This window comes from Plectrocnemia conspersa, unplaced genomic scaffold, assembly GCF_051122295.1.
Source record: "Plectrocnemia conspersa isolate PC_06_02 unplaced genomic scaffold, ASM5112229v1 ptg000009l, whole genome shotgun sequence".
NCBI lineage: Eukaryota > Metazoa > Arthropoda > Insecta > Trichoptera > Polycentropodidae > Plectrocnemia > Plectrocnemia conspersa.
In genome coordinates, this window is record NW_028277173.1 from 7,418,788 (window position 1) to 7,433,571 (window position 14,784).

General features: G+C 31.2%; 4 protein-coding genes across 12 annotated transcripts in view; 2 read left to right on the forward strand and 2 right to left on the reverse strand.

Annotated features, from left to right (window-relative positions):
* Nucleotides 1-3,791: 3,791 nt before the first annotated feature.
* Mtr3 (exosome complex exonuclease Mtr3) lies at nucleotides 3,792-5,065 on the forward strand. Of its 2 annotated transcripts, XM_088192231.1 has the most exons (4): nucleotides 3,792-4,040; nucleotides 4,104-4,218; nucleotides 4,290-4,446; nucleotides 4,529-5,065. In XM_088192231.1, the coding sequence occupies exons 1-4, from the start codon at nucleotides 3,878-3,880 to the stop codon at nucleotides 5,021-5,023; spliced, it is 930 nt and encodes a 309-aa protein (XP_088048357.1). In that variant the 5' UTR covers nucleotides 3,792-3,877; the 3' UTR covers nucleotides 5,024-5,065. The 2 variants fall into 2 exon arrangements, with proteins under 2 accessions (XP_088048357.1, XP_088048356.1); XM_088192230.1 differs by having other exon boundaries at nucleotides 3,804-4,218.
* Nucleotides 5,066-9,007: 3,942 nt separating this feature from the next.
* Sf3b5 (splicing factor 3b subunit 5) lies at nucleotides 9,008-9,465 on the reverse strand. Its single transcript, XM_088192178.1, has 2 exons — nucleotides 9,409-9,465; nucleotides 9,008-9,337 (listed from the first exon to the last, which is right to left on the reverse strand). Exon 2 carries the CDS (start codon nucleotides 9,329-9,331, stop codon nucleotides 9,074-9,076), a length of 258 nt encoding a protein of 85 aa, XP_088048304.1. The 5' UTR covers nucleotides 9,332-9,337; nucleotides 9,409-9,465; the 3' UTR covers nucleotides 9,008-9,073.
* A 1,132-nt stretch (nucleotides 9,466-10,597) lies between these two features.
* LOC148231768 (S-adenosylmethionine mitochondrial carrier protein homolog) lies at nucleotides 10,598-11,945 on the forward strand. Its single transcript, XM_088193188.1, has 4 exons — nucleotides 10,598-10,733; nucleotides 10,911-11,177; nucleotides 11,260-11,517; nucleotides 11,583-11,945. Exons 1-4 carry the CDS (start codon nucleotides 10,686-10,688, stop codon nucleotides 11,850-11,852), a joined length of 843 nt encoding a protein of 280 aa, XP_088049314.1. The 5' UTR covers nucleotides 10,598-10,685; the 3' UTR covers nucleotides 11,853-11,945.
* Nucleotides 11,938-14,784, reverse strand: part of Rhp (GTP-Rho-binding protein rhophilin) — a 118,420-nt gene continuing 115,573 nt past the window's right edge. For 6 of the 8 annotated variants that reach the window (XM_088193182.1, XM_088193179.1, XM_088193181.1 and 3 more), the window contains 4 exons: nucleotides 13,728-14,617; nucleotides 13,506-13,658; nucleotides 12,924-12,962; nucleotides 11,938-12,852 (listed from right to left, as the gene is read on the reverse strand). In XM_088193182.1, coding sequence (XP_088049308.1) covers nucleotides 12,637-12,852; nucleotides 12,924-12,962; nucleotides 13,506-13,658; nucleotides 13,728-14,617 — 1,298 coding nt within the window. In that variant the 3' untranslated portion in view covers nucleotides 11,938-12,636. The remainder of the gene's footprint in view (nucleotides 12,853-12,923; nucleotides 12,963-13,505; nucleotides 13,659-13,727; nucleotides 14,618-14,784) is intronic. The other 2 variants (XM_088193183.1, XM_088193184.1) reach the window with 1 other exon arrangement.

Consider the following 14,784-nt stretch of genomic DNA (forward strand, 5'->3'; position numbering starts at 1 on the left):
TGTTTTTACGGCTACAATAAAGCAAATCCTTATGCGTTTTCTCGGAAATTTTAATCTGCAATAAATAAAGGTAAGCGCGCTATAGAATTACCCCTTGCATAAAATGCAGAAAAATAAAAATATACGTATATAATTTTCCCCCTTTTAAAATAATCGACTTTGACGTCTTATGACCAAATTCAGTGTTAACATCTATTAAAATAAATTGTTATAATGATTTTTTTTACTTTAAGCGTTTTGCATAACAAGCCTTCGTTAATTCGACAATTAGGCATAACGCAATCGGACACAATGCTCGAAGGTAAGTAGGCAAACGTGTAACATGCGGTCGGTAGTGTTGTTGTGCAACTCTGTTCGACCTTAACTTTACTCGACGCAACGTTACCGAACCGAACGTATTGGCAAATTGAAAAAGGTTTTTGCACAGTTCCGATATTGAGGTTCAACCTCTTGGACTAGTTTCTCGAACCGTTGTCGTGTGTCGCAGTCGTTTCGGTCTATAAATGTAAAGAAGCACTCACGATTGTTTATAAGCATTATATGTAAAATAAAACTATATTTTTTTAATTATCAGCAAGGTTTACTCCCACCCCAAATAATTATTATTTAGAAAAAAAACCGTAATTAAATGAAGGTTAAAAACATAAACAACCTCCATTTTTTATTATTAAATGTGCATCACAAATTGCTTGATTGTAAATTAATATTTTTGCTAATGGATAATAAATAAAAAAAATCAATATTGATAAATTGTTCATTATAAGTTACCTTGTCTAACATAATTTATAACATTTTGTCAATAAAACACTTTGACATTAAATAAAAGCTTTGCATTAATATTTTATTCGCCATTTATAGTTAATATATGTAAAGAAGTAAATTAAATATATTCATTAATCAAACAGGACCTTCGAAACCAATTCTACTGTTGACTTATTTATCTCTACTATTTAATCTTATGCTTTCCCCTAATTAGAAACTGTAGCGGCTAAACCAACTTCACATCGGTTGGAGCTCAAGGCTCTTACTCTGGCAATACGGGATTTCTAACCATTCCGCTCATATCTAAAAAATCTTAATTTACATTATTTAAGTGATATTTATATATGATATTTAATAAGTGTATAATATATAAAGTAGTTCCTCAATTACGTAGATGTTTAATTAGTTATGATTTTGAGTTTACTTAATGTCAAAAAACTCATACTGCCAATGTTTTGATTATTTATAAATGTACTAACTAACTAGAACTGTGATAGAAGATATTAATTGAGTATATTCTTTACTCTAATTTTAAATATAATTTTTTAAAAATATAAAAAATGCGACTGTTTTAACTGTTCAATGATGGTTCAAATGTGCCATGTATTCTATATTATTTTAATATTTCAGAATAATTTTTATATCCAAATGAATTTCATAGCATTTCTACAAATCAATTATGTTTCAGGAATGTTAATTTTGAGCATTTCGTGATTTTAAAATATTACAAAACAATTTTTAAATATTTTTTAATAATCAAAAATTGACACAATCTTGACAGTATAATCACAAGGGCTTCACTGATAAAATCTAGATGCGTATTTGTAAATATTAGCATAAACATTTAATAAATGTTTGATGTTTTACGTGTTGCCAGAGTACCCTATTAAAATTTATGCCTCTTGCAATTATAACGAAACAGAGCGATACTCTGATTTTAATGCAGGACAATAAAATACTATATATGCATCTATTGGACGAATGCAATTAACACTAAAACAGGATCTATCGCGCCGACACATAATAATAAAAATAATGTACAATTAAATTCAAAATATCGTCACCGAGCGAGCAAGTGCGATTCCATTGTTGCAAAACTTACACAATCTTGAACGAAATGTAACAGGGTTTTACATTAAAAAACTCAAGGGCTTTTTAACGAAAACAGGTTTATTAAATAATATTTATTTGCTTAATAAAAAAATATTTTTATTTTACATATCGCAACAATAGAACAGTATGAAATTAAAAGTTATTCTTATTATCTTAAGAAATTATACATACAAAAGACAAATAATAATTGCAAAAAGAGAATTATTTATATTAGCAATTTTAATTACTATTATTTGTCCCCAATAAATTCCCATGGGCTTCTATTTCAAAAACAAATGGGCCTATATTTGGGTGGGCCTGTTAAAGGAAAAACCCAGTAATCCGCCTATTTTCCTGCTCGTATGTAGCGACGTCATTTGGTAGATGGGCATGTGGGGGCATCTGTCCCTCTTGAATTCGACCAGAAAAATGCGTCATATGAAATACCAACAATTTTATTGAAATATTAAAAAAATAACCACTAACACTAATACTGCGTGATATTAAAAAAATTACCACTGACTGATAAATCCCCCCCCCCCCCCTACATTGAAAAAAGTAAATGACGTCCCTGATTCTAGACCAAAAATTCTCGGCTTATCCCTCAAAGAAAATCTAAAAAAACTTGAATCTATCATAAAAATAATTTCATTTCATTGAAATCATATTGTAATACATGTTCACCGGTAGATACATATATATTTTTACCAGCAAAAATATAATTTATCTGACGGATATTAGTAAAATTATATGGTTTTAATTTTCCACACGTAGTATATATACATTTACAAACTTCAGTATTTATTTACATGCAATGTATAAATGTTACGGTTAATGTGTATTTTTCGGCGAAGTTATGTTTTCACTAGAGAAGTCCAAATACATTTTCACCAGTATATATAAATTTCTACTAGCGAAAATATAATTTAACTAGTGAAATTATATGCTGCTCTAAAATGTCTATAAAACCCAATTTGACAGTTGCGAAACGTACATTCGCTGTTCAAACGCAAATCTAACCTACACGAATTAACCAAACCCAACTTGACCTAATGAAAGTTCTAAGACTAATTATAGTTCGCTTAATTGTACGTTATCTTGTATACACCAGTGGTGTAGTGCTAAATAAAAAGGTATCGCGCTACGACCACTGGCGACCAATGACGTTTTTAACAATATGCCGCGCTTCAACTCGAAAAAGAAGTACCGCGTTCGCTCTACTATATCACTGGTATAAACTAAGCAAAAATAAACACATTGCAATAAAATTTATTCATTTAGTGAAAAATATAACTAAAATTAACCAAGCATATATTTTCTACATCATTGAATGAGTGCACATGATACAATTAACGAAGAGATCCTTTCGTCGGCTCCGTATGTGACTTTTGTGAATTTCCTAAGAACAGGAAATTATGACATCTTGAGAATAAGCGCAAAAATATGCTCGGATCAGCGAGACTGACTTTGCACCCTTTCAAAATTGAATCCTGAACCAAACTGGGTGCAGAAAAACATTTTATCCCAAACTTCTCGAAATCATATTAAGGATCTGGGGGCTCAGTTTTCTTAGTCATCGATACTGAAAATCAAGTATAGGAAGAAAAAAGCAACTGAGCGGAAAGCATATGTTTCTTTTCGTTGGTGTTAAATAGTAAGCAAAATTGCTTTGAATGAATTCTGATTTATGTTATTTTTTTATTGAAATTTTGAACTAAGATGGACCATCAATTACTCTCGTATTATAAGCTCCTCCGGAATCTAATTTACGCATATGCATGAATAAAATAATAATATATTGTGTTCAAATTAAATTAATTAATATAAAAATATGTATTAGGTTTATTTTTGCTTAATTTTAAAAAGTGTTATATTTTTTTTAATGCGACGAATTTAAAAAGAGTGTTTTAATAAACATGGCCAAGATAAATGGTGTTGCGCTTAAAAAAGTATAAACTTAAGCTGCTGTCAGTTATTGGGGTTATGTTCGTTTATATTGTTGCATAGCGTGTGATAAATAAAGATGCCTGCTGATACTAAACGAATCACAGGACCCGAATCGACCGTTCCGTACAGATTTTACTCAAAAAATCATTTGAAATCATACGAGCAATTACTGTCGGAAGTTTGGATTGACGGCAAACGCAGAAGAGATTCAAGAAAGTTGAATGAAGCCAGAAAACTATGTAAGTCACAAGTGATTGCCCTTTATGTAATAATTGCGACTATACAAATGGTTTATTATACAGTTGCCGACGTCGGGTGCGTATCTCAAGCCAAAGGTTCGGCTTACGTCGAATTGGGGAACACGAAAGTTGTGGTTTCGGTGTTTGAACCGAGAGAAAACAAACAATCTGCGTTCGAGTAAGTTTTATAATCAATATGTATATATTTAATTAATGATGTATATATTTGATTGTTAATTATTATTATAGCGGTATGGGCGATTTGTATTGTGAAGTCAAATTCGCTCCATTCTCGACCGTAATACGCTCTCAATGGCAACCGGGGAATGAAGAGAGAGAAATGGCCGATGCGGTACGAAGAGCTCTCGAGCCGACAGTTATAAGAAATTTATTTCCCAATTTTCAAGTAAGTTTTTGTTATGCAGCAGCAGTAGCTGAATATTTTATACATGTCAGTAATTTCTAAAATGTTATTGTGTTAATTTTAGTTGGATATTTTCATATATGTATTAGAAGACGACGGTGGATGTTTGGCTGCGGCTATAAATGGAACAGGATTGGCTCTGGCCGATGGAGAAGTCCCCATGTACGATTTGATCACGGCATTAACGATCGGCATTCAAGGCGATTTGATTTTCGTAGATCCCAACGCCGAAGAAGAAAAATTATGTTTGATGAACATAATGGAAGAGAGGGAACGCAATCATGGCATTACCATAAAAGCTATTCTACCGCAATTGGAACAAATTGCGGAGCTTTCTCAACACGGCGCCATGACACTAGAGACTCAACTCAAAGTGTTGAGTTTGTGTCAATCCGAATACGATCACTTATACCAATACATGCAAGCTTTGCTGACCAGAAAATGCAAAAGATTTTCTAGCGAAAAGTTAAAAGAGAAGCTCTCGTTGAAATGCGATACTGTCAATATTGATAAATTGATGAAATGTATGAAAGATGTTAATGTTTCCGAATCTACTTAATTATGTATTTTAAGATAATAAAATTATATATATATATACATATATCACTTTTTGTATTATGTTGTTAGGGTAATTTTTAAATGTTTTTGATGTTTCTAATGACTACTGTAAACAGAAATAAAATCATTCAGTTGAGAATATCCTGAAGATAGATTAAATGGATTCGAAAGTGGACGAATCATGGAAAAATATAAGGCTATATGCCGATCCTACTTGGTCTTACAATAAATCAGATCAATATGTAATAGCAAATCAGGTGTTTTAAATACTATATATTATTATTTTATACTTTTTATTTAAATTAAATTTTATATTGATAAAAAATATTTTAGAAACTGTGGTTGCAACATTGTTCTCATAGCTACTTATTAAAAAGTAAGGATATTAAATATTTAAAATAAATAAATTTATTACATATTTTAATTGATTAAAATTTTTATTTATACCAGGTGAAAAAAAAAGAAATGATATTAGGTAAAACTATTTTTCTATAAAGATAAAATTATCATATTTTATATTGTATAATAATTTACTATTTTTACACAGAGCTACTGAAAATATGGAGTTATGGAATTTGCCAGAGGTTTAAATTTTATTCACTAATAATAAGCCATTTAAAAATATAACGGTAATCAATATTTTATTAATTAAAAGGTGGAACGTTTGTACAAGAATTTTATTCATAAAAATGAGCCTTGCGGTACTAATGCTGTCTTGGTAATTTATAAAGTCACTGTACATTAATTATGATTCATTTGACATGGACTGTTAGCAAGTATGTTTTTTTTATGTAGCTTGGACGAATAGGAGAATTTATTTAGACAATTCGCCATTCTTTTAAACTTTGGCTATTATTTACAACCATTCTAATGCAGCAAGATTATGTCTTCAGTGTGATCCTTTATAGCTGAAAACATTTTGGTCGCTTTCATTGATGGGAAAAGAAAACGTATAACAATTTATTTAATACGGAAGACAATGCCAATTGTTTTCTATTGTCTTGAAGGTTATGGTAATTATCGCTAATGGTTTTTATATTATTCACTACAAATTCATAGGTGTTCCAAAATGACGATTTCACTCGTATTTTTGTTTGGCAAAGCACCTTTGTATTAGTGCTTCTTATTAGGCAATTATATACAAAATAGTGAAAATAAATTAACGAAAGTCGACGTTCATCTATATTATTAAAATTACTAAGCGTCTTAAAAACATAGCATTGGTAAATAATCATTTATATTTAATAATAACACCATACCTCGCTTTACAGCCTAGATAGACTGGGAAAGTTGACCGTAAAGCGAAATGCCAGTTTCAATTTTATTGAAAAATAGGAAAATCACAAAAAAATAACTATGAAAAGCATTTTCACTTTTTATTTCCATTAATAATATATTTTACATATATGCATTAATATGTTGTAAAGACAAAATAAAAATATAAAATGAATTGTTTTACGATTCTAATCAGAGCCTAAAGAATAACATAAAGAATCGCTTAATATAATGGTGTCATCAGCCCCACCTATCGTTGCTGTTATGGAAGGACTTGATTGAATAAATTGGTTCCACGTTTGTTGCTTTGCCTTCCTTTTTCAAGTTCTTTGTAGCAGCTAATGGCTGTATTTATGCCTCACGAAATTTTAGCACTGTGTTCTTCGTTGGGATCAGTTTGAGGTAGCATATCTATTTTTTGTTAAAAATTAAAAAGTGATTTGAACAAATCCTTTGCAGTTAAATTTTTAGTTTGTCTTGATCATTTATTAAATCGATCACATCATCTCATTAAAACCAAATTCATTTGCCAGGTTCAATATGTTTTGTTGAATTTCTAAAAGATTTTTTAGTTTTTACCATAAATTTTTCCATACATGGTTCATTGTTGTTGATTTTACCTCTTTCCGTGAGTCGTTAATGATTTTCACTGTATCTTTTCCAAAATTGTATAATTGTCGATTTACTATCAGTTTTATAATATATCAACTTTTTAAAATTTGGTCATTTTTAAGTTCTTGCAGATGCTTGATTTTTGCAGCCAAGAGCACATTGTAAAAAAATGAAACATTTTCAGTTTTGTTGCGTTTTAATAATTCTAACGAATCTTGATATAATAAAGGTTGTTCCAACTTCAGTTTCCGAACTTTTTTTAAAAAAAGCACATATTTAGTGACATCTATTTCTTTATTAATCAAACATTGATGTATTTTATTATTAAGAAAAATAATGTCAATGAAATGGCCGCCTCTGGGCCTTTGCAGCAGCCGATCCTTTACATGTAATTTACGACGATTTCGGACAGTATCTCAGCTGTAACTCGGCAAATGTTGGTTTTAAAGTGCTCTAACGTTTTGGGTTTGTCGGTGTAGACACGATTCTTATCGTAACCCCACAAAAAATCCAACGGCGTTAAATCGCATGATATTGGCGGCCAGTTAACATCACCAAAACGTGAAGTAATGCTACCTGGGAACTTTTCACGCAAGACATCCAACATTGCACTCAGAAAGTTATGCCGACTTTTTGGAACTACATGTCTTCCACATCTTCAATTTCGTGCCAAAAATAACCGGTAATTATGCGCCTATAGTGCTCACTGTTGACTATTAAAGTCAAAATATCATCGTTTTAAAAAAAGTAAGACCCTGACGCCGCCTGACCACAGTGCACACCAATTAGTTACTTTTTGGGCATGTAATTATCTCGTGAATCATATGACGGTTTTCTTCGTCCAATATGCGGCAATTTTTTTTTAATAGCATACCCAGAGAGGTGGAAATGTGGAAATGAAATCATCTTGCATTTCCTATGGTTAACAATATGTAGCTTACTCTAGGGTGGAGTTATAAAACAGACAATGTCATTGTGATAAACGCATCATAATAGTAATTTATAGAATATACTGATACACAGTAGAAACAATGTTTTCAATTTCGATGTGCGAGCAGCGCTAGTTTTGTGTAAAATGTCTCCTGATAGTGTTCTTAAATCTGTGACAACAGGCTCCCTAACTTTCTTTCTAGATGTTTCAATCTTTAAAACATCATAAGATTTTTCTTTCAACAGTAAACTGAAAACATGTGTTAAACTGACAAAAATAAGATTCAATGTACTGCCTTTATATATGGGATCTGCAGTAGCTATTTGCTACAAATGCATCTTTGTTTTACTACTTTCAACTGTATTATATTCCAGAGTTCAATCAATAGTGTTGTCAGTTTTATTCGGCAGTTGCTGATGATTTACGTTATATTATTTTGCGAAACACATTGTTTTTACCCAGCCTTAGTAAACAGGAAAAAAGTGTCATTTTCTTATTATTATTGCAAATAACGTCTTCTAGTAGAATGCTAATTTTTAGCCATCATATGATACAAGATTTAAGATGTTAACATATACTTATTTTTAAAAGTTTAACAATGTCATATTGCATATTTGTTAAAATAGTCACATGGATCCTATTTAATATTCAGCAACAATAAATAACTTGATATTTACTAATTTATGTATAATATATACAAATATTTCAGCCAAAATTGCAGCAAAGTAATCCAGCATTAAATAAACAGAAGCGAATTACTCATATTAGTCATTCTTCCACAACGGATCAATCTAACAAATCAATCGGAATTTGGTACAATGAATTAATCACATTAACCAATCAAATAAGCATCCATGACAAAGATCGTACCGAATTACCAATGCAAAATTCTAACTACATAGATATTGATAACTATGCGGAAGATAACAACTATAGAAAACTAATCGATAAATTGGATCATAAAAAGCAACCGAATAAAAAGAATAGGAAGCATAGAATGCTGCAAAATGATAAATTCTACAATGCGACTAATAAATGTTATCCTAAAAAGTATAATAAACATGCAGAAAAAAAAGAAAAATCCTACGACAATTGACAAGATCGATTCGTTATCCTTATATTAACCACTTATTGTTTGAATTGTTAATGAAATAAATAAAAATAGCGTTCTAGTCAATAAATGAATTTATTTATACTTAATTATATTATAAATGAACATAAGGTAAAGAAATATTAGTCGTCTGGTTTCTCCGGCGGTGGTCCGCAAGGTTGAAGCATATTCTCCATCAAGTTGAACCGTACGCGAGCCTTAGCCTCGTTCTCGCAGATCGCGAAGTAATTTAATAGATCCGGATGGCCAAGATAGCTGGAACACGAATCTCTGTGTTGATTCGTGAGCCATTCAAACTTTGACGTATCGGCGTGTCCTGTGCCGATGTATTTGCTCTGGAGATGTTCCAATTGACTGTGGATATTGTAGCGCTCTCCCATAGTGACCTGTATATTTACAATGCGAGTAGAATAACGTGTTTATCTTCTGATAGAATTGTATGGAACGTGCTACTTACGTCGGTGTGTTGACAACGCCGACGCCGAATGGCAATCGGTTGGGTTTTGGTCGTAATCTATTCAATTTTAAGCATGAATCGATAAAATTATATATAAAATAATAAAATAAAATAAATACCTAATCACCGAACCAGTTAAAATTTTAAAGCGTATTTATGTATCAAAACGTTTTTGGTCGCATTCATAGCCGCTATGGCTAAATGCAGAGGATAGTTCATAACCATTGGATTCTGAGCGTGGCGCCGACTTTCTTAACAAGTACATAAAATAATAATTGATAATTAAAAATATATTTTTTTAATAAAATTGCAATTTGCCTACAATATCATTATTGTATTGCTATAATGATTATATTATATACCCTGACCAAACTTCATGCCAATATGAGCCACATATAATAATCTCAAAAAACTGAAGAGCCGCAATATTTTTTTATTTAAAGTCTGGCTTGTAGTTTGTTAGTGCTTTGTACGCAGCAACTCCATAAGGTGTTGATTCATGAATACCCTAAATTGCACGATTCCTTGATTTGATAAATTTCATTATCAAATACAGGGATTCATGGAAATAGGCTGTACCGAAAATTGAAATTAGTCGGCACACAGCTTTTCTTAAGATGAGGTACTTTACTTCTGAGCAAGTAACAAACATTCAAGAAAATATATAAATTATGTCACATTGTTTTTTACCTTCCATCTATGACCGCACTTCAGTACGATTTGTTAAAAGATCTGGTAAAAAATATTTGAGCTTAATTAAATGGTCACCGACAGCACATTTTTAAGCAACACACTGCAAAAATCAACTACAATGTAACAAATTAAATAACCAGGATATTCGTCTCCGAGTTCACATAAACTGAAATCTCACTGATTATGCCAAAAGGGAGTAGCATTCCGGTACTTTTTTTTGGAACTACATCACTGTATAGCAATGCTATTGTGAATAGAAATTATGAATACATGCATTGTAACTGATTAATCAAAAAATTAAAAAAAAATCGTTTTGCTTTGCGATATAAAAATCGAGGGGTGCTTTATAGTTATAAGTAAAATTGAAATTGTAATGTTTTTACAATATTTTAAGTATATTGTACTGTTTAAATTCAAATTAATTATTGAATTTGTAAATAGAAAGATCTTTGTCAAATAAATATATTTGTTAAGGCCAAAAGTTTCATTAGCTTTTGTATACTGGCAGCACTCTAAACGTCATGGTACCGTAGCGCGGTTCGTGCGATTGTTTTTAATTAGTTTATCATTTTATTTTAAGAACGATGGACGGAATAAAAAATCCTGCGAATATCTATTTGACACCACTCATCGTAAGTGATTTATTTTCATAATTTTCCTTTAACCTCATCCGTACCGTTGCCATGTGAAGTTTTTTCGATACGTTAACTAGGTTACTTTCTAAGTTGACTTTTGTACCTCGTTCAAAGTTTATTGGTAATAATATGCAAATATGAATATTTTTACATAAATTACCATTACAATTTCAGTCAGGTGGCTTGGCAGGACTCGCAGTAGATGTGACTTTATTTCCAATCGATACAATCAAAACCAGATTACAGAGCGAAAATGGATTTAGAAAATCTGGAGGATTTTCCGGTATGTACAACGGATTGGGAGCTGTCGTTGCCGGAAGTGTGCCAACGGCTGCTTTATTTTTCTTTTCGTATGAAATGTTCAAAACAACCGTTGGACCGTTAGTTGATAAGAAGTATACGCCATTAGTTCATTTGGCTGCTGCTTCAATAGGAGAAGTTGTAAGCTATAGTTTTTGATTAATAATGTAATAATTTATTTTTAGATTATAATGGTTGATATTATTGTGTGTATATATAATAGGTGGCATGTACAGTAAGAGTACCTACTGAAATAGCTAAACAACGACAGCAAGCCGTTATAGGCGGGAGTAGAAGAGGCGGCTTACAAATTTTATACGAAGCATACAGAACGGAAGGATTCACAAGAGGACTTTATAGAGGATTTTTTTCTACGGTTCTTCGAGATCTTCCCTTTAGTTTCATACAATTTCCGCTTTGGGAATATTTGAAGGTTGTTGTCGCAGAAAATTCTGAAAACGGAGAGATTTCTAGTCTACAGGTATAATTTGTTATAAAAATATTGACCGAATGGATTTAATCATATTTTTTTTTACACCTTTTTAGGTCGCTATCTGTGGATCATTTGCTGGAGCTATTGCAGGAGCGATAACAACGCCATTAGACGTAGTTAAAACGCGAATCATGCTATCAGAGAAACATAGTAATTCAAACAGATTGAAAATTAGAACAGTATTAAAATCGGTTTATAGAGAAGCTGGTGTTTCTGGATTATTGGCAGGATTGACCCCGAGGATCGTTAGTTTTATGATAGGTGGTTATGTTTTCTTTGGTGCTTATGACTACACATCAAGATTGTGTAAAAGATATTTATAGACGCTTGTCAAATTATTTTTATTTGTTTTTATATATTAGTTTATTTTATGGTGGTTAAAGATTTATAGAAATAAAATTGTTTAAATTGGTCAATATGTTGTTTAATATCATTTATTTAATTTATTGTACAGTTTTATACTATTTATATAATAAAAAAAACTATTGCATCTTGCAAAATTAAATAGATATAATATGTTACGAAGATTCGCAAAATATGAAACGTATAATTTTAATACATTACCTTTTTTTAACTTTTGTTTAAAACATGTATAAAATAAATAATAATAGCCGTTTTAAAACCATAAATAATCTCAAGTAAAATAAACTTTTCTTTTTAAAATAGACTATGTTACAAATTCACAAATATTATACAAAAAAATATATATTACCATTTAATCAACAATCACAAATAAATATACGTAATTTGTTTTAAAGTAGGTTTACGCAGAAACAAAATATATATATATACATATTTCACATTTTTTACATAAGAATTTTATCTACTTCTGTGTAAGATTTACTTCTTGTACTACATTTGGTATACGCCAATTACATTAACTTTGCATTGCGTTTTTTTGTAAATGAACTAATTTTTATTTTTCAAACTACTCGGATTCATCAGAGATTTTTATTTTTCTATTCAACTTACACAAACGTGGACCTACGTCCGTTCTTATATCACATAACACATTGAACATGGCATAGATTCTTTTCCAATTCATAATTATTGCCTTTGTTGTACAAACTAATTATAAATGCATTACGTTACACTTATGAAAAGATTTCATCGGAATATTACATTGCTGGAATGTGATCCTCTATTGGTGCTACTATCTCTGGAGACGTTGTGTCTTTTGAACGGATTCCAAGATGGCATTCGTCTCGCTCCTAAATGACTTTTATTCAAAACTCCGTTCGAACCGTTGCTCGAAGCTGTAGAAGCTGCCGATACAGAACCTTGATTCGAGCCAGAATTTTGAGTAACGGTACTACTATTTAACTGCAAAAATAAATTTGATTAGTAAATTTAATAATTTACGAAATTTATAAATGAGAGTTAATGATACGCACTTGACTATTCTTTCCATCTGAATAATCTATAGGCGTAGCCTGTAAAATAAAAATATTATATTAAGAAAAGAGGAACAAAAATCACTCTAATTAATAAATGGAGTTCCACAAGCAGCATCTTGGGACCAACACCGAATTTAATATACACCACAAAATACTCTAGTTTTAGTTGAATCAAAATATAATATATCCAGAAGTACCTAAGCAAGATCCAGTGGATCTGGTTGCTAATATGGGAGACTAGCCAATGAGACCTAATCAGTTTAAATAAAATTCAATATTATAACCAATATAATCTAAATATAGGATACAGCCAAAAATGATAATGAAATAATTTAAGGATTCCAATCAAAAGTATTGATATGCATGCTTTGTGATCTTCAGCTGAGAACAGTTAAAGAAGATATAAAAAACACCCGTAAGTTATATTTTGTCAAATCAGGATTACATATATATATATGTTATACCCAGTGATTAGTAAAACAGGAAATATTAATATCTGACAGAAAAATGTACGAAATTATCGTTATGTTATATATTTAAGCAATGAAAGATTATGAATGATTTGTGTATATAATATACCTTTAGATAATTTCTGTCCATTGGAGTGACCAATTTGAGACTAAGTGTATCCCCGGCAGCTTTAATAAGTTTCACTACTTCATCATGAGGACACCATTTTACGTCTCTGTCTCCGATTGAAACTATGAAGTCTCCTTCACGCATTCCACCCAACTGAAATATTAATAATTATTAGAAATTTTATATATTATATTTTAATATCATATTATATGAACAACTTACATCAGCCAAAGATCCTGATTCCACTCCGGCAATGATCACAGGAGCGTCTCCTCTGACAGAGAATCCGAATCCGTCACTCGGATACTTGTCAATGTTTTTGCTATCATCGTTCTTCTCCGTCTCCGATGATAGATTGCATTCGCTCGATATTCTTCTGAGAAGATTTGGATCGCAGTTTTTTCCGTCGCTTCCGTTCATCTTCGAGTTCACGTTATAAATGAAATTCTCCGAGCCGTTTGTCTTCGGATAGTACATATTCTTTCCGTTGCTCTTATAATTATTACCGTCGTACTTGATCTTGATTTTGTAATTGCTGTCCGGTTTCATCCTCAGATCGTTCGTCGATAAAGAATTCTTCTCATTATGATAAGCTTCCGTCTCATAAGGCTTAGAAAAACTCGGCTTCTTCTCCAAGTTATTATTATACCCGTTGATATAAATGCCATTCTGCCGTGAGACCGGTAATTTACTATTTGAATTCTTCTTCCTCGAATCGTAATCTTGTTCGTCTCTGTGCAATTTGTACTTTTCGTCATTCTTTATTATATCCCTTTGGTAGTAATAAGCACTGTTGTCTTCAGATCTGTCTCTCTTCTCGTAAAGAGAACCGTTGCGTATAACTTTTTGCCCTCCGTTCTTATAAGAGTTGTCTTCTTGATAATAAGTCTTGCCGTTCACTCTGCCTCTCTCTATTCTCTTATTATCTCTTTGGTTTTTATCGTTCCTGTTCCTAGAGTTATAGTTTGATTTTTGTAACTGAATCGAACGGGGCGCGCTCCAGTGCCTTTTGGCTGAAAATATAGCGACCGGTCCGAGAGACTTGAACAAGTCTTCGACTCGGTGCTGTGCGAAATCCGGTTGTGTGAGTGATAATTGGAACTTCGTAGACGCTACAAATTAAATAATTAAATAATTATTTTAAAAAGATAATAAATTAAATTTTAAATATATAGTTATTTTTATACCATTATTTAATTCTAATTATTAATAAATTATTAAATTAAATAATCATTAAATATGAAATACTAAAAATTATTATATTAAATAAGATTCCATA